We start from the raw sequence: 20,194 nt of genomic DNA on the forward strand, positions 1-20,194 counted from the left end.
AAATCTCTCTAGTCTGTATGCAAATTCAAAACTCCATATCCTGGAAATCCCAAACCAATCAAGTGGCGCTCCGCTTCTTAGTTACTGGACTAAACACAGGGAAGCGATTCATTCTTCCCTGAGGAAATAAGCATGTCTTACATACATCTATCTTGGCACAAAAAGGGCTGGCTAAGCAAATTAATAGTGTAAACAGGATTGCACTGGGGAATGTTTGTCCTACTTAGGAGAATAAACTTTTTGTGCACTTTGTGCACATCCACTTACATACAAATAATTGATATGCTAATTACCAATGATTCTTAAAGCTCCTTCCCCGAGGTGCTGTATGATGCTGTTAGTCTAGGCTGAATTACTACCATGTCCAGTGCTTGCAAGTAATAAAAATGCATTAAAAAATATTCCATGATTCAGACCGACTTTCCTCTCATTAGGCTGAGTTACTGAGGCTTGCCTATATTTAAATGGAAGAGATATTTTTCTACTTTCATTCCTAATATATTTAAGATGTCCCCCCACCCCTACTGCTACATCCCTTGCCTTTCTCTTTGGGATTCTTCTGCTTGGAGTGGGCACACATAAACCCCTTTCCCTCCGGCTCACTCCTCAGCGGCACTTGCGTAGTCTCTAGGCAAACACGTTGCCTTTAGTGCCCAGCACACACACACACACACACACACATACACACACGTACCCTTTCACTTGTTAACTCAGTGGCTGCTTGTTCAGTACGGTTTTTTGTTTTTTGTTTTTTTAAATTTTATTATGTTATGTTAGTCACCATACAATACATCATTAGTTTTTGATGTGATGATCCATGATCCATTGTTTTTGTATAACACCCAGTGCTCCATGCAGTACGTGCCCTCCTTAATACCCATCACCGGGCTAACCAATCCCCCCTCCACCCTCCCCTCTAAAACCCTGTTTGTTTCTCAGAGTCCATAGTCTCTCATGGTTCATCTCTCCTTCCGATTTCCCTCCCTTCATTTTCCCCTTCCTTCTCCTAATGTCCTCCATGCTATTCCTTATGTTCCATAAATTAGTGAAACCATATAATAATGACTTTCTCTGCTTGACTTATTTGACTTAGCATAATCTCCTCCAGTCCCATCCATGTTGATGTAAAAGTTGGGTATTCATCCTTTCTGATGGCTGAGTAATATTCCACTGTATATATGGACCACATCTTCTTTATCCATTCATCTGTTGAAGGGCATCTTGGCTCTTTCCATAGTTTGGCTATTGCGGATATTGCTGCTATGACACTGGGGTGCATAGGGCCCTTCTTTTCACTATATCTGTGTCTTTGGGGTAAATATGCAGGAGTGCAATTGCTGGGTTATAGGGGTCTGTTCTTTGGTCCTTCTTTGGAGACCAGTGGGTATGCCTCTTTCCTGATAGTGCAGTGGGTAACAGTGCACAGAGAGCAGAGCTCAGCCCAACTTAGCATCGGGCCTTTTTGTCAGGTGGGGGACACCAGACCTGACTTAATCTCTGTACGGTCCATGTCAACAGAATACACCGAGGCAGCTCATCAGTGCTGGCAGCTGCTGGGTGGAACAGCAGTGTCAGGCGTGGTCACGCAAAACTATAACATGTGAAAGCAAAGCCTAAAGGGTAGTTTTTCTTGGCTTGACTGAAGGGACAGAGCAGTGATAAGATAACATCAGAGGGGGGAGACTTGGGATGGGGGTAGGGGGTACATGGTGGACAGCAGCTGAGAGGGGTAATATGAGTTTGATGTCAGAACATTCTATCAAGTACAGATATGGTCAATTTTAGAATTCTTTTCAGAGAAGCCCTGCACGAAAGGGTATAATTCCCAAGATTTCCATTTATGAGCATGGTCTTCCTGTTTCTGGATAGTTTCAGAGCATGTTCTAGCATCAGAACCTATTAAACTGCTGTGGAAGAATCAGGTCACTTTCTCCAGGGCATAAAGATCATTCAGCACTAAGAAGAGAGAAGGAAAGGTGCACACCGGACTGGCAGAACCAACCCACAGAATTCCAGATTGGCCTCCTTGACTTAAATGAAAAAAATATCACCTGTGAAGACTGCTGGAGTAGGGGACTGTCATGGAGTCAGGGCTACTTGGTGCAGGAGTTTAGGAACTCCTGGTCATGAAAGATACTGGCCAAGAGGGAGAGGAGACGAATATAAGAACTGTCCCTCTAACCACCTGGATTGATTGATTTATTTAGATTTATTTATTTTTAAAAAGATTTTATTTATTTATTGGTCAGAGAGAGAGAGAGAGAAAGAGAGAACACAAGCAGGGGGAGCGGCAGGCTGAGGGAGAAGTAGGCTCCCCTCTGAGCAGGGAGCCCGATGTGGGGCTCGATCCCAGGACCCCGGGATCATGACCTAAGCCAAAGGCAGACCCTTAACTGAGCCACCAAGGTGCCTCTAAGCACCTGGATTTAAAGCTCAAAGGATCAGAGAGGGGAAAAAAAAAAAACCAATTCTCCACTGCAACCCTAACTAAGTACTGGGGACAGGCAGGGTGAGCTCACTGACAGAGGGTACAGGACAATTTAGATAATTGAGGTCAGTATCCTCCCTCCAAATTATCCTATATTCATAGGCACTTGATATCTTTTGAATGTAATATCTTAAAAGACACATCAAACTAGGAACAATAAACGAATGGCCCATTTTGGCCTCATTTTCACCTGTGGCTAATGTTAGTAGCAAATTTAATTAGTGTCTGAGTCATCCCTCTTCCAGAAACAATAGGCAATTTTACATCTGCCATACCACACATAGAGGCAGGACAGAAGTTTACCAAATAGACCCAAAGCACTTAATGCAAATATCTTACTCATAGAGGGCTGAGATCAAAGTGTAAGGCTTAGAAAATGAAGTAGCAGATTCTGTTGCCTTTAACACTGGGCCAAAGTGAGCTAGGGATGATCAGGGTGGTGAAGCCATGACCCAGCTGAAGTGGGGGAGAAAAATTTTGTAAAGAATTTTTACCAGCTCTCAGATTGTGATAAAAATGTAAGTAAGGCTATCTGAATATCTGTTCTTTTTTTTTTTTTTTTTTAAGATTTTATTTATTTGAGAGAGAGAAGACCTGAGAGGGGATAGGGTCAGAGGACGAAGCAGACTCCCTGCCGAGCAGGAAGCCCGATGCGGGACTCGATCCAGGGACTCCAGGATCATGACCTGAGCCGAAGGCAGTCGCTTAACCAACTGAGCCACCCAGGCGCCCCTGAATATCTGTTCTTAAATGCGGATTTCTAGAGGATTCTTCCCTTCTCATCAATTGAAAGAGAATTTCAAAATATTTGTATTGCTTAAAATATTTATGTATGAACACGTACTTGTATAGCTTTTGCCACATCACCAAGCCCAGAGCAGTAGGCTGTAATTGTTGGGTTCTCTTTCACTGAGAATCTATCTACCTGATTGTAAAATTGAATGATAAGGAGTTTGGAGTCCCAAGTGGAAGATAAATTCTAGATGATTTATCATTACAATGAAAGAAAAACCTGTCATCATTAAAACATCTCTTCTTTAAATATTAACATTAAAAGTCAATAGTGAATGGAAACATTTCACTTAAATGTCCTTTAGCGATGTCTCTTGGTTCTCATTTTATTCCATCGGTATGGATGAATGGCTGATAGCACGGATAAAGAATCTCTACCCTACACGTAGATAGGGCCTTCTGCCAGGACCAAGAGATGATATAAATTATGCCTACAGTTGCAAAAATGCATAATGTTAAAAGTCTTTAGCAATACCAATCTAAAGAAACACACGTGAAACGGATATAATTCCACGAGAAGACCTCTATAAAATGACATGTGACACTCTTTACTTTTCTAAAGCAGAAAGTCAGGATTTTCTCCATTGAAAATAAAGGAAAAAGCAGATTTATACAATCTCCATGTTTCCAAACTTTAATTATGAATTTAAAACCCAAGAAGTAAAATCTGGCAATAGTTATTCTTGTTTTCTATCCATAAAATTACAAATGAATTCCTCAGGATCAGGAGATTCTATTTTCCCCCAAAAAACCCAAGTTGCACTTTCACAAACATAAACACGACGAATTATGTATACTATAAATCATGTGGCTCATATGCATAAACTTAAATGGTTTCTTTTTAAAGGGGTTTTCTGTAATCCCCTGAGATAAAATTTTCCAAGAAGTCTTGGGGATGGTATTTTTGCCTTGTGAAAAAAAATTCATACTTGTAGGTGACACTTCGGGGACATGGTAGCTGATGGTTAACAGGCAGACAGATGTGGATTTAAACTCTGGCTTCACCACTTACTGGTTGTGTGACCTGAAGCAAATCAATTTTTCTAAGCTCTAGTTTTCTCATTTGTAAGATGGGAATTAGAATACCCACCTTTGCAGGCATTGTAGATTATATGTTGCTATAAGGATCAAATGAGAAGGATCAAATAAATGTTTCGTGCAATTCCTGACATAGGCAAGTGCTCCCTTGGAGCTACGCTCCAGGGTGGGAGCCTAATCCGTCTTGTTTACCACCGGTAGTACCTAGATACGGTGCCGGCATAAAGCAGATGCTCAACAGATATTTGCTGAATGAATGAATAAAACCGTGTTATCATACTTAAACATACACAAATCCCCTACTTGCATGGTAGCTCCCCCACTTTACTTTTTTAATGTTTTAAAAATCTTGTAAGATGACTTGAGGTGCTCAGTTCTTTCGTAGGGAGGTCAGAGTGGCTTCAGAGAGGTGAATTCTGGCTCACACAATAAACATAAACTACTGAGACATTACATTAAGTATTAGTGATGCTTTTTTCTCTTCCTTGTTGGATAGCCGTGGAGCTCAGTATAGATGGACAAAAGGAATTCCCCAAAGGAATAAAAACTTAGGCTTAGGGACGCCTGGGTGGCTCAGTCGATTAGGCATCTGACTTCAGCTCAGGTCATGATCCCAGGGTCCTGGGATCGAGCCCCGTATCGGGCTCACTGCTCAGTAGGGAGCCTGCTTCTCCCTCTCCCTCTGCCTGCCGCTCTGCCTACTTGTGCTCTCTATCTCTGTGAAATAAATAAAAAAAATAAAATCTTAAAAAAAACCCTTCGGCTTAAATGAGCTCTTCCTTTAATGAGCTTGCTGTTGCCCTAGAGAACAAGTTCTTTCTGGGTAGTTTACTCTGGTTAGCCCATGCACAGGACAATTAACATTTGCAGTTAGCAGTTGAAGAGTTATAAAAAATTATTTACAATAGAGTAGTATAATATTTCTCTCATAAAAGAAAGGAGGATGGGGCGCCTGGGTGGCTCAGTTGGTTAAGCGACTGCCTTCGGCTCAGGTCATGATCCTGGAGTCCCGGGATCGAGTCCCGCATCGGGCTCCCTGCTCGGCAGGGAGCCTGCTTCTCCCTCTGACCCTCCCCCCTCTCATGTGCTCTCTGTCTCTCTCATTCTCTCTGTCTCAAATAAACAAATAAAAAAAAAATCTTAAAAAAAAAAGAAAGGAGGAAAATATTAAGGGTTTTTTTTTTTCACTTCAGGAATCTTTAAATTTTTCTTTAGGTCAGTGGTCTTTGAGGGGTAAGAAAGGTTTCTTTCAATTTTGAGCTACAGAAGATAAGCCACAGGACTCAAGGTAAATAGGCCAAGGACTGAATACAGGTAGATTTTTACTTTAATAAACTACTATTAGGAACCCTAGTTCAGCAGAATGAGATTATTTCCTTGGTTGGGTTGATAGCTCTTATGAGCAAAGTTTTGCATATGTGGATATAAAGACTGCTATTGCATGAAAAGTCCTGTTTAATAGAGCCTTTCATTAGTCCTGTTCATTGTGAAGTTTGTTTAGCAATGTGTTTTTCTTTCGGTGAAATATTTATGCAGTGTCTGTACTTAATTATCTTACCAAGTTAATAGTTGAATATTGTTAATAAAATGTGAGGGTGTTTTTTCCAAAATGTTGAACTGTCAACTTCAATATATTTTGTATCCATACACACACTATATATATATATATAATATATATGTATATATATATTATATATATATATAGCTTTCCTATGAGGTATATACTAATTGGATATTTAGTAAAGGCTGTTTTTTGGCTGTTAGAGCTATAAAATGATAGGTAGGATAAAAACTAAGAAGTTTAAGTACAACCCTGAATTTCTTCTTCAAACTACACATATGTCATAACAGTTCACAGTGGGCAAGTGGTTTGGTCATTTTGCAAGATTTGAGGTTTCAGAGCAGTACCCTACTATTTATCAAAACCTCTCTTGAACCCACAGCAAGGAAGTACGTGTCATTGTCCTTCTGTCCCATAGTCTTTAACTATAAATGCTCCCAAAGTCATCAATGCAATGTTTTAGGTAATAGCTTAAACATTATTAAGACTATCTCATTGCATTCAGATGCAGTTAGAGAGCAAGAACAAGTTAAACATAGGCAGAGCAGTATTTCCTCCTTCAGATGACATAGCTTGGAAACCAGCAAAACCCTCCCTTTGGCAAAACAGCCCTCCTCTTCCAGCAAACTTTGTGTGTATGTGTGCATGTGGCCAAGGAGGGGGAGTGGGCTTTCATGTAAATCAAGAATATAACCATCGTCTCTCTACTGGGCCCACAGCTTCTATCTGAAGGAGGAGGTGTGCTTACAAGAATGATGTTGATATTCCTTTATGCTGGTTAAAACAGGGTTCTACTTATAATACCAACTCTAGTAGCTCCCATGAAAATTATGGGAAGCTTTTGGGAATCAGTGACCCTTGCCCTTCCAAATGAGTATTGAATGACCTAGGTATCTCTGACTGAGATTATCTTGCATATAAGATGGAACCCAAGGTCTTTTGGTGCTGAAAATGTCTATGTAGATTCCTTATCTAGTCTATTAAAAAAAAAAAAACCCTAAGCCCCCCACCCCCCGTTTTTTTTATTAAATTAAGAGGGTGTGCTCGGGGTGCCTGGGTGACTCAGTCGGTTAAGTGTCTGCCTTCGGCTCAGGTCATGATCCTGGGGTCCTGGGATTGAGCCCCACATCAGGCTCCCTGCTCAGTGGGGAGTCTGCTTCTCCTTCTCCCTCTGCCCCTCCTCCCGCTTGTGCTCTCTCTCCCTCTCTCTCTTTCTCTCAAATAAATAAAATCTTAAAAAAAAAAAAAGAGGGTGTGCTCAACCTTAAGATGAAATCATTAAGTCAGACTAGCTGGCAAAGTAAAAAATGCTATAGCAGAGGAAAAAGCCATACAGAAAGAAAGGATAGTAAAGGAAAAAGGACTCATGAATCCCACAGGGAGAGGCAGTTCAGGAGCAAACTAGAAATTGAGTGGCAAACGAAAATTAGAGCATCTTTTAAGTGAACCAGTAATAAGAGATCTTTTATTTACCAGAGGTAAGGAGCGAGCCAGAAAATCAGTGGGCTCATGGAACACGAAGGATTAAAAGGAGACAGCAGATATACTGCACGACTTTTTTACATGAGTAAGCCATTCCTGTGTTGACTATATCTTTTGAGGTAGGCAGATGGGTCAGCGAGCATAATGGAAAAAGGGCAAGAGACTCTGCTCCCCAGCAACAAACTACAAGCAGTCAAAAACATAATGACTGAACCTAAGTGATATAGTTACCAGGGCTGAACCTCTGCAAAACTATTTAGTTGGCAAAGATTGTTTTGGTTTTTTGTGCCTCTTTCCCTCTACTGCTCCACTAACCCAATTCTTGCTCCTCTGAATGCTCAGGGTGCTCGTGCTCTTAAGCCTTTCAAAACTTGCTATGGAGAAAGCATACGTCTCTGGCAGAGTGAAAGTTAGGAGGAGGGGTTGTGGCAAAATTCCACTTTAAAAACCTATTTCTCATTGTAGAATAAAACTATTATTTCCTGTTAAAGGAATTTCAGGCAACAGATGGGAGAGGTGTTTGGGTCAGGAAGCCTTCCTGGCACCCTTGGAATCAGAAGTGCCTTCACATAACGCCTTGACCAGACTTGACTTCTGAAAGAAATCAAAGGGGACAATTATTGTACCTCTCATGAAAACCTGGAACCTGTTATTCTGGATGATCACTGTGTAGATTGGTGGTGTGCCTCCATGACGCAAAAGGGGCCCTGGGAACTATAAGGTGATGAGTGTCTGGTACTTTAGTAAGCAAGCTAGGAGAATCTTTAATCAGTGCTGGCCTCCTGTACACTAGGGTGGGGGCGGCAACATGATTTCTGTAAAGGGAAATCATATATGTGATCACCTGTGGATCTTTTCTTTGGGGCTAAATTCACTTTTTATTTATTATTTATTTTATTTTTATTATTTATTTTAAAAAAGATTTTATTTATTTATTTGACAGAGAGATAGCCAGAGAGCACAAGTGGAGGGAATGGTAGAGGGAGAGGAAGAAGCAGGCTCCCCACCGAGTAGGGAACCCAATGCGGGGCTCGATCCCAGGCCCCTGGGATCATGACCTGAGCTGAAGGTAGACGCCCAACCAACTGAGCCACCCAGGTGTCCACTAAATTCACTTTTTAAATGCTTCTAATTAAGTCTGATACCGAATCTATATTGAAACAGGAATTACTATGGGATTAAACATTTTTTTTTTGTCCTGTAGTAGGAACTGGTTTAGAGAGAGAGAGAGAGAGAGAAAATATAAGGGAGAAACAGACATTATGCTCACCGAAGGAGGGTGAGTAGTAGATTTCCTTGGGAGTGGGCACTCCCCAGGTCGGCAGAGAATACTCAGCTTTTCTAGTCAGTGAAATGCCAAAATGATGGGGGATAAAGGTAAATCTCCAGAGGGTTTTATGATTGGCAGATGGGCTTCAATAGGGGCATGTGTAAGGTAATTTATTTAGGGAAGGCCAGGTACTACAAACTCTCCCTGCAGGATGATGGGTGCTGACTTTTCAATTAAGGCCCAGGAAAAAGCAAGCTCTAGGAAACCCTGTGGAGAGAGCACTGAAGAGAAAAACCGAGTTTCTTGCCATGGTAAAAAAAAAAAAAAAGGACAGCAAAATGTTGAACACTCTCGAGAAGGGGATTAAAAGAAAAACAAAATAATTCTCCTTTTACACAGAACCACAGGGTATCTTCATTGGTAAAGTTACATAAGCAGCTCTGATCTGCACATCTCAAGAAGGACAGAACAGAGCCTGAGGGGAACAAAGAAAGGCAATTAAAACCATCAATGGCAGGCTCCAAAAATAAAGGCCTTTTCAGTCTGACAATACAGAGGTAGCCAGGGGACATGATCAAGACCATGAAGAGGCTAGAGCTGCTGCATGATGACTTGGCTTGCCAAATCTCTTGAGCTAAGAGGCACCTTTGAAGCATCAAGTTTTTATTTTTTAACACTTCTGCTTTGTTTATACAACCGCTGGTGATGATGGCCAACATGGGCTCCTTTGGGGAGTCCCCGTTTCCACCAGAGGGTGGGCGAAATCTGAGCTGAGTGGGCTAGGAATCAAAAGCACCTCCATCCCCATTACTTACCTTAAGTAATGTTGACTTGCTGACTTCTAGTCAGACTTACTTTCTCTACTGCCGATGTCAGCAGTGAATTTGTACCTGACCAATCGCAATTTTTATGCATATGAGTTTACCCCTCCCCCCCACCCCATTCTGTAGGGCTTTTCAGTCCCAATGGTCTACTCGTCCTCTTTGGCACCAAACTGTCTTCCTAGAAGCGGCTGTAATTTGATCCTTAACCACAGTGTAAAAAGAACAGATTTCTGACCCCAATTGAAACGCAAAGGACAGAACTCAAGAACTCGTAATGAAGAACTTTCTAATATTCACACCAGTGGGTGGAAGCAGATCTCCATAATGGGAAGCGGAAATGAACCCTCTCAGGCTAATGGAATGAAATACATGCAGGTTTTGGCTAAGAAAGTAGCAGACAAGGGATAACCCAGGCCAGCTCAGAAGCTCTGCTCTTGGAATGACCTTAATCAGATGGGGCAGCAGGTAAGATCAAACCAAGAGTGTGGCTCTGTTCTAAACGCTCAGCTCTCCTAAACAAGTGATGGCAACCTGATCAATTAAGTACAACGATCAGTGTACAAAAGCTATATAGGTATACAGTGGCTCTTTTTTTTTTTCTTCCCAAATTGTTCCTTGACAACAAGAATTCTGTAAGATTGGGGGTCCTTTCATCCTACAGAAATGCAATCCACTTGTTACTGGCCCAGTGTTACTGCCATACCTTTCACAGATGTGGTAATACTTCTCATCCTGTATGCCGTCCTGAATGGGCACATTTACACTGTAGTACCGCCCCTTCCCTAGGCCAACATCAGACACGTCACCTGTTCCTGTGAAAGAGAGGAGCACCAGGAACAGTTTTAAGAACACGAGCATTAGAAAACTTAAAGGATTCTCTGATAGGACTTCAGGACAGTAAAAGGTCAAGTAGAAGAACGGTCCTGGATTAGCGATGATTTCTGAGGGAATGAAATTAAGAAAAATAATACAGAGAAGTAACTGCTGTAAACAATGTTGGGGAAAGAGGAAAACCATAAGAAAATGGAAAAGCCTTAGTTTCCACTTGGCTAGATCAAATTAAAGAACAGAAAAAGGTGAACTGCTTTGCTTGACTTTCCATATGTCTTGGATTGATATAATATTAGTATATCATTGCACTTATCAGGACGTTAGGAGTTACAAAGGGTATCTGATAGGACAGGAAGTATAAGTGAGCTGTCTATTGACAGTCCATAAAAGTCATCTGGAGAAACAGTAGTTCATTCCTCCTATCATTGTCGCCTGAAATGACCTGTGTTAAAATGTTGCACAGAGACACCAATAAAGTACCAACAGCATGGAACTATCTAAATATGAAACATAAGCATGTATAGAAGAGCTGTAGCATGTCTTCTTCAAATGTAATACTGAGCACACAGATTACTTGCCTGGGAAAAATCCCGGGGAGAATTTGTGCAGGGACACTGTCATGACTTTGGAGGTGAAACTGAAGGCATCTTCTACACCTACCAGAGGAAAAAAAAAAAAAAACAGCAGAAGAATCACTTTATATATGCAACTCCCGTTTGCAACAACTGAAATGCTAGGAAGCAGCTGTGGGAAGTAAGAGGGAGGATAGCAATAATAAAGCTAACAAGCTGAGGAATAAAAGGAACAAGACCCTCCAGTCTTTGATCTCTGTTGTTATAGGATGAGGTAGAGCTCTGGTCCCAAGTGAAGTTTTGGGGTTCCTTTTCAAATGCACGGCAAGTTATAACTTGACTTGCCCTTTCCAAGCAACGGGATGTCCAGGCTCCCTTAGACAACCTCTTCTAGGACGCCTGGGGGGCTCAGACGGTTAAGCGGCTGCCTTCGGCTCAGGTCATGATCCCGGGGTCCTGGGATTGAGCCCCGCATTGGGCTCCCTGCTCGGCGGGGAGTCCGCTTCTCCCTCTACCCCTCCCCCTGCTCGTGCTCTCTCTCTCTCTCTCACACAAAAATAAATAAATAAAATCTTTTTAAAAAAAGAAACAAAACAAAAAACCTCTTCTAAAAGGTGTGGAGGGCTCGAGCTCAGAATCGAAGCATTATCAATAGGGAACTGGCACCATCTTGGAAGTTTTATGATCTGTTTTGTTTCAGTGGTTCTAGTTAAATTCTTGGGATTTTTTTTCCCCCAAAGAAGTACAATGTGGCAATCCTCTGCAATATATGACTAATACAAACATTAGGCATCATGTAGTGAAAACCTAATTATAAAGTGCTTCTCTATGATATAGATTTGGTTATAAGTGCCGATCACCCAAAGTCTAAGCAGCTTAGGGTATATCTTTCTCCCCAAAACAAGGAAGGCTAACAGTCCTGGTGCATCCCTTAATAGTACCTTTATAACAAAGTTTTAAAGCTTGAAGAAAGAAGGTTGGGGGGGGTGGTGCTTTTCTAGAAAGGTGTCTCCTTTCCATTTAAACAGAGGCAGAAAATGAATACAGGTTTGGGAGATGGAAGATGTAACTCTTACAAGCCACTACTTATTTCAGATAAATGCACTGCCCACCTCCACACCTTTCCTCCCAGAATCACATATTGTCATGCTATATTCAGATAGTCCATTTGTAAAATGGAAGGACTATTAGCAAATTCATGTACTATCCTCTTCTATACTTCAAATAAAGAAACTGTCTCTGTGTTTACTTAATGCTTTCAGTCTTCATTAGAGGCCAAAAGAGACCTTAGAAAAATATTAACTGTATTTGTGTATCACAGGTATGTTTGAATTTCCCAAGCCTTATGTTTTGCCCCAGGGAGGCAGTTAAAACCAGTTAAAGGCTCCAGGCACAGGCATTAAGTAAACAAAATAAAACAAAACAAAACATTAAAATCGCATTTTAACTTAGAAACTGAAGTATAAACAAGGACAATTCATAAAAATCCTGATTATTTCTTGATCCACAAAGGTGGTACCAATTTATCCTTCTATCGGTGGTGTATGAGGGTTCCCATTTTCTCACACCCTGACTGTCAATGGGTGTTATTCTTTTTAAACTTAGGCAGAAAAAAGGATCTTGTTTGGTTTGCATTTCTCTGAGTGTTAGAGTGTTGAGGACCTTATCGTATGTTTAGTAGCTATTTGTATCTCCTCTCGTGGGAAATGCCATTAGGTATTGTTAGCAAATCACACTTTAAAAAAGGGACACAGACAGATAGGTGGACGGTGTGGGGCTGAGTGTGAAAGAGAACAGTGGTTAGGTAAACAAAAGGAGGTGAAAGAAAGTGAGGACAGGCTAAGAGTGCTAGCGAAGCCACCACAGAATGCTAGTTATGGAATCATGGGAGATTTAAAATAAACCAAATGTGTAAGAGTTTGGAGGCAGGGCAGAGGTCACTGGAAGGGAGGTGCTGAAGAGGGGGAAATAAACTGAAATGAAACACACCATAAAAGTTGGGCTAAAACAGGAAACTCTAAATGGTGTAGAAATAACATTGCAAATGGAAAGAACGGTTTCAGGTGACAGTCATTTCATTCTTACGTGGTTCAATTAGAGTTGATTCTATTCTTGAGCTCTGAGACTAACAGTTTGAATTTCATAATCATTCATTCAACAAATATTTTACTGAACCACTGCTATATGCATAGTTCTGTTTGTTCAAGCCATTGTGCAGGACAGAAAGAAGTAAACAACTTGATCTCTGCTCTGGAGGAACTGAAAGTTTCTATGGGAGGAGAAGACATAGACACATTAAAGATTTAACTAACAAGACAATATATAATTAAATAGCAAGTCAGCGATATAAACAATACAGGACTTGAGGAGGGGAGAGAACACTTGGGCTGGAGTGGTTAGGGCAAATGTGCTACTGTTGGAACTTGAACTCCTGGGGAGAACTTGGAGGAAAAAGCAAAACTAAGTTAGGAAAGAGTAATGCAAAGTCGGGGTGGGGGGGCACGGTGGGAGCACTGAGACATGTCTGGGGATCACTGAGTCGAGTAGCCTGGACAGCAGGTAGTGAGTGAGAAGACTGGCGAGAGGAGGCAAGGTCTCTTTCAGGCAGGCCTCAAAAGACAGGGCAAAGAGTGCAGACTTTACCTTGCAGAGCACTGCTTTTTAAAGTGTGGCCTGTGGACTGGCTGGACTGCAGCTAAAATGCAGCTTCTTGCATTTCGTGACCGGACCTACTGAATCTGAGTATCTGGTGGACATGGCCCAGGAATCTGCATTTTAAAACAAGCTTCCTGGGGTCACCATGCTACATATGCGAATTTGAGAACCAGTGTTACAGGCCAAGGGTTAGCCGACCAAGGGGCTACATGGCAAATATTTTAGGCTTTGCCAAGCCTACATGGTCTCTACTACGTTTTTTTTTTTCTTTATGACCTTGTAAGAATGTAAAAAAAAAATTCTTAAATTGCTGGCCATACAAAAACAAGCCATGGGCCAAATGTTACCCTCGTTACAGGTAATAAGGAGCCTCTGAAGGTTTTTGAGCAAGGCTGTTTCGCGTTGGCTGAGGATTCAGATACTCAGTGGATGTGGTTCTCAAAGTGGTAAGTTGGTTGTTTTAACTCTTTTCTCTGTTACCTTTAATTTTCTGTCACCATTCCATGGAAGCATCCATCTAGATGAACTCCTTGGGGAGGTCTCCCCCACAATTTCTTCCTTCTTTTTCTGTTTTGGCAGGAGAGCTGATCCTATCCCCTGTCATATACTATTCTTTTCCTCACTTATGCCTTGATTATGTTAGTTTGTCTCCCAAAATCTCTGGAAACAGGGAAGCAGCCATCACTGGTGGGGAGGAGAGGAGGGGATACCCTTAATTAATTTTACTGGATAAGTGTTCCTAGGTCATCGGAAACATGTGTCACACACAGGATTTATTAAAGAAACAGCAAGTGGGTAACTGTCACTGAAGCTCTACATTCTAGATGGAAAGTACGTAGGAGGGCTTGAGTAGCATCCTTCCAGTGAAATCCTATAAGGGGGCATTAATTGCGTAAGGCAAATCAAGATTCTGCTGCTGTTAAAAGTTACACTAGGTGGGGGCGCCTGGGTGGCTCAGTCGTTTAGCGTCTGCCTTTGGCTCGGGTCATGATCCCAGGGTCCTGGGATCGAGCCCCGCATCGGGCTCCCTGCTCAGCGGGGAGTCTGCTTCTCCCTGTCCCACTCCCCCTGCTTGTGTTCCCTCTCTTGCTGTGTCTCTCTCTGTCAAATAAATAAAATAAAATCTTAAAAAAAAAAAGTTACACAAGGTGCCCTGAGTTTGTGCAGCAATAAATATTTTAGCAATACAAAGAAAGTGGGACAGATTCTGATCACTACATGAGTTGGTATCCCTATGGGCGAAAAATTCAGTGTTAGTCCATCACACACTCATTCAATCTTAAGAGCAGCAACAAGGCTGTCAGCTGTAACTGCCGATTTCACTTAGAATCTATGCAAGTGCCCTGAGGGAGGTGACTGAGCGCTGAGTATGCACTGGACAAGATTTCTACTTCTTACCGTTCTCTCCTGGAGAACTTTGCTGGTGGAGGAGAGGGGAGGGGAAATGACAGGAACCTGGTATTTTAAAGCATCTTGGTCAGCACAGGAGGAACTACGTCACTTAAAAGAATCTCTCTTCTACCTTACTTTAGGATTCTAGAAGAATTTCAATTGCAACAGGCATTTCTCCTTTTACCAGTCGCCTAGAAGCAGCTTTACTGATAAAAACCTTCTGGCCTAGCAGCAAAGCACCTTTGAAAGTGAAGGGCTTACCATCTCCATGGTGCAGATCCAAATCCACATAGAGAATACGGTCAAATTTCCGTCGCAATCGTAATATTCCCAGGACAGCATCATTGAGATAACAAAAACCAGATGCTTCATCTCTGTAAGAAAACAAGTTGCTACAGCCAACAGCCAAAAGCAATCCAAGGGAGTCTTTACAGCCAAGGCTCTAACCCTTGAGATCTATTCCCTTACAATTCCCCCTTCTTTTAAGAAAAACAAAAATCTACCTACACAGATTATATAGTAAATGGCTCAGAACGATCAGGGGATGGAGTGTTTTGGTAAACTACATATTCAGGTCAACTGGTAACATTTTCCAATTTAGGATCCCAGATTTTCAAAGAATTAGAATATTATAACTATATTGGACAAAACAGAGCTTTTCTCTAATGATTCAGGAATGATTTTGAAAACTTGTAGTACCCTGGGGTCATCATGATGAACGCTGATCATCACTTACAGGACTTTAAGAAAGCTAGAATCTAGAAGGGGCCTTGAAGACCATCTTGCTCAGCCAGATGTAGAAGATGATGGAGATTGGAGTCTCTGTACTGATCGTATGACATAACCAAGAAGTTGTTTCTTTCTTTTTTAAGTTTTTGCACTTGTTGCTCATAAAAGCTGAGTGTAAAATGTACAAATGCATAGCCTCCTGGGCGGCATGTGGTTGCCTTTCAGTAAATGTGATTATTAAGGGAGACTGAAGCAGCCTCCTCTAAAGTTACTGTTTCCTTCACTAAAATTGTCTTCAGTGACTTCACTGGTGTCCTTTAACTTTTCTGCTATTGGTGATACTGTGTCACTTTAACCTCTTGTCAACATTAACCTACTCCTCTATTAAGAGGGACCTACTCTTATTAGCCTACTCTTTTTATTAAGTTGCCAATAAGTCTTGTTGAGTAGATGTAAAAGAGCACTCTTTATCATCAAAAATGTATTATAGTTTATTTTTAAGGCCTCATCCTAAATGCTTCAATCTCTTCAGCTTCCACAGACACTTTAAATATCCAGCCCATTTCTTCCCCAAGTTCTTCCTGATATTTGACTTGAAATAGAATTCTAAGCATGAGCATCATTTAAAATAGCATCTTCAGTACTATGAGATTGTAAGATCTTTCTAGTCCACAATGCATAAACTTCTTCATGAAATCTCTTCCATAATAACGTTTCATATTCTGAACAATACCCTGGTTCACAGGCTGAATCAATGAGACAGGTACATTGGCGAGCAGGAAGTTGGTAAAAAATATCACTGAGCATTGATTTTTCTCATGAAAGTGAACTCAGTGATCATCTAGCAAAAAATAGCTTGGCCTTAGATATGCACCCGGGAAGAAACCAATATGAGAAAAAGATTGGTCCACCCACGAATTCTCTGTAAATAAGAGTTTTGAAAGTTCCTGGATGCTGTTTTCCAATCATGAAAGGCTTACATTTTATAAGTCTACTGTCTTAACACAACAAAAAAGAGAAACATCAATAACTTTTGCATAGGTAAGACAGGACGTTAAGTGTTAGGCAAAAAGAGGAGTGTACAGCATAGGGAATATAGTCCACAATACTGTAATAACTTGGTATGGTGACAGATTGTAACCGGACTTATTGTGGGCATCATTTCGTAGTGCATAGAAATGTTGAATCACTACCATGTATACCTGAAACTAATAGGACATTGCATGTCAATTATACTTCAATAAAAAATAAATAAGTAAAGAGGAGGGAGAGGGGGAGGAGGAGAAATACAAATCAATACAGGACATACTTTTTCCCCTCAGAGCCTACAATTAAGTTAGGGAGACAAGTCATAAGCACAGAAAGACAAAACCAAAAAACAAACAAACAAGGCAAGCAGAAATAATATGGTATATAAAGAAGAATACCTGCCTCTAAAAAACCTCCTGGCCCCCTTCCTTTCCTCTGAGATGTTATTTGTTAACGATCATCCTCCCTATGACAATAGCTTAGATAATATTAATAATGATGATGTCTGTAATTCAGAAAGGCCTTTGCATGTAATATTTTCCTAATATGTTCTTAAAGGAGCTCTAGTCTCACTGGAGTATAGAAATAAGTGCTTAGATAAATAGAATATTCCTAAAATTCCCAGAAAATAAGGAAATTAAACTTTGAAGACTTAATGTACTAAAAGAATATTCCTTTAAAAACAAACTCAAATGTTTTAAGAATTCAAGTTGGCATAATTTAGGTAAATCTTTGGCAGACAAGACTAATTTAATAAATTTGGTTTACTAAAATTAGCTATGTCTTTTCTAATTTATCAGTGTTAAGTATAATATACATGTAGATTTTTGTTCTACTTGAGTATATTCTTCCTAAATTTATACAGGTTTACTAATTAAATGAGCTAACATTACTTCTACTAAATGTTTGAGACTATGACAAATGTAAATTTGTTTAGCCTAATTTAATCATTATTCTAACGAACTTTATTTCAACAGTAATTATGTTTTGTAGTACGTCAGCTTGAAAATAATTTACAAGATCTTTAGGTAACTGAAAACTTTGGGCTGATGTTAAATTGAGTTAATGGATATCCATTAGATACCTATATCATTTTTAACTAAGAGAATGCATTAATTATAAGCATAATTTTGGGTTTATATGCTTTTGCTTCTTTATTTTTACATGCTACAGAGAAAAACTCATGTATTTGGGTCTGTTAATGAACATGTTCTTTTTGACCACTTATAGAAATTGTACTATAAAGGATGTGTTTGCATATAGGAAATGGCAGAAGGTTCACAGAAAGGGAATTTTATTTGTTGAGATCAAAGTTGGCTAAGGTTTGATGGGCTTATTTATCAGATTTCCAAAAAGAACTTCAGTATCAAAAATTATATGCTGCTGGGGCACCTGGGTGGCTCAGTCATTAAGTGTCTGCCTTCGGCTCAGGTCATGATCCCAGCGTCCTGGGATCGAGCCCCGCATCGGGCTCTCTGCTCAGCGGGAAGCCTGTTTCTCCCTCTCCCACTCCCCCTGCTTGTGTTCCCTCTCTTGCTGTGTCCCTCTCTGTCAAATAAATAAAATACTAAAAAAAATTATATGCTGCTGCAGAGCTAGAGTTTGGTTTTTTCTTGGTTAAAATGTAATTTTTTTTGCATTATTGGCCTTCTCTTAATAACAGGCTATAAAGGTTTTGCTTCACTAAGTAATCCTCAATAACAGGCTGTAAAGGTTTTGCTTCACTCTCTAAGTAATCTTCCTCCATAAAAAAGATTTTGTGTCTTTCTAGAATAACCTTATATGGCTTATGTTGACTTTCTTATGGCCTTGATTATTTAAGAAAGCAAAGTCTTCTTACTTAGGAAAGAGATGAGGTTCTTTTTTTCCTTTTTTGTAAGATTTATTTATTTATTTGTTTGAGACAGCTGGAGAGTGAGAGCCTGAGGGCTGGCTGGTGGGGGCGGAGAGCAGAGGGAAAGGGACAAGCAGACCGCGCTGAACAATGGACCCCAATGCGGGGCTTGATCGCAGGACTCTGAGAGCATGACCTGAGCCAAAACCAAGAGCCGGTCGTTTAACTGACTGAGCCACCCAGGCGCCCCGAGATGAGGTTCTTTATGGTCATATTAGCTCCTATGTTTATGTTAAAAATCTTTTATCACGGTTTTGGTTAAATAGAGAACCAAGTAGCATTTTTCAGTGATCCATCATCTTATCTTAATCGAATCCCAGAAGGCCCTGGAAAATCACAAAAGATTTGTTCTTTCACCTTATATAAATAGACGTGCTAGAAATAATTGGGTTTATTTGTTATGTTACTATTGATGAGATGCACAGGAAGAGTTGCCAAATCAGAAGAGATGCTCAGCTTTCCCAAGGTTAAACTGGCATAGGCAAATTGTTATTAATATAAATATTTCAGAAATTGTATATTGTCTAGGAAGTTCCTAAAGATCCATCAATGTCCTCACTGGCCATGATTTGTTTCTATTTGTCAGAGTCATTATGCTGCTTTGCCAGATTTTAGATGACTACAGTAGAGTGTTTTCAGTGGTAATTTAAAAATTTTTTTAATGTTAACTTGGTTTCAACTTTTCTTCTTTATTGTGAATCTCACATCTGCTAGGTCATTATTTTCAATTGGGGATTCTCAGTATTTACCTATGGGATTTTATAAATATATAGATGTTTAAGACCTACTCCAGTTAACTGAACCTCTTTACTTGATATTCTTGATATATTTTGGGGATATTCTAACTGTATGCTTGGTGTGTGTGTGTATATATATATATATATATATATATATATATGTATATATATATCAGGATTATTATAGATTATATTTAAGGCTTTTTGTCTCTATAACGATTATGTTCATGCATTTTTATAAATTAGATATAATACCCTCTCTTCTTTGGAAATAGGGTTAATCATTATGTTTATGGATATTCTGTCTAAAAACTTTTTTGGGATTGACTTTTATATTGTTTTGCATGCCACAGAAACGACTACATGTCCTTGTCAGTTGCATTATTGTTCTTGTAATGAATTCTCATCAGATCTTTCATTTTTGAAAATGATCATAGCAAGTTAACCAAAGCTTTTGTACGTCCTTTGCTATTTACAGATGGTTTTGTTGTGTTTTCGTCTGATGTGTCCCTGAGAGCACTTGCAATCAGGTACAAGCTAAAGTGCTTCATCTTCAACAAAGAACGGCTTTCTCAGAGCCCCATGGAAAATGATTTTGCCAAATATTGAGTACAGGCTTTTTATGGTATAGCTGAAATGACTCTGAGACCATATCAATGAACTGAGTCAGGATTTCAAGAACTCAAGTTGATAAGTAGACAGGTTAGTGAGACCACTGCTGCAAGGTCGAGTGGAACAAAACTAATTACACAGACCTGAATGAAACTGATGAGGGATGATTGTGGATTTTGTTGAGAATATTACTGATGTTTTAAAGCAGACAGACCCATAAATAAGAGAACAAACGGATGGTTGCCAGATGGGAGGGGTGCGGGGATGGGCAAAATGGGAGAAGAGGAG

General features: G+C 40.2%; 1 protein-coding gene across 10 annotated transcripts in view; it reads right to left on the reverse strand.

The window, feature by feature from the left end:
* The window catches only part of HDAC8 (histone deacetylase 8), a 214,365-nt gene that overhangs the window by 138,599 nt on the left and 55,572 nt on the right, over positions 1–20,194 (reverse strand). For 8 of the 10 annotated variants that reach the window (XM_045879537.3, XM_064574252.1, XM_045879520.3 and 5 more), the window contains 3 exons: positions 15,167–15,279; positions 10,865–10,942; positions 10,159–10,267 (listed from right to left, as the gene is read on the reverse strand). In XM_045879537.3, coding sequence (XP_045735493.1) covers positions 10,159–10,267; positions 10,865–10,942; positions 15,167–15,279 — 300 coding nt within the window. Of the gene's footprint in view, positions 1–7,139; positions 7,956–10,158; positions 10,268–10,864; positions 10,943–14,049; positions 14,198–15,166; positions 15,280–20,194 lie in introns of those variants that run through there. The other 2 variants (XM_045879542.3, XM_064574253.1) reach the window with 2 other exon arrangements.

This window comes from Mirounga angustirostris, unplaced genomic scaffold, assembly GCF_029215605.1.
Source record: "Mirounga angustirostris isolate CCGP_5_RB_7025 unplaced genomic scaffold, mMirAng1.0.hap1 SCAF_11, whole genome shotgun sequence".
NCBI lineage: Eukaryota > Metazoa > Chordata > Mammalia > Carnivora > Phocidae > Mirounga > Mirounga angustirostris.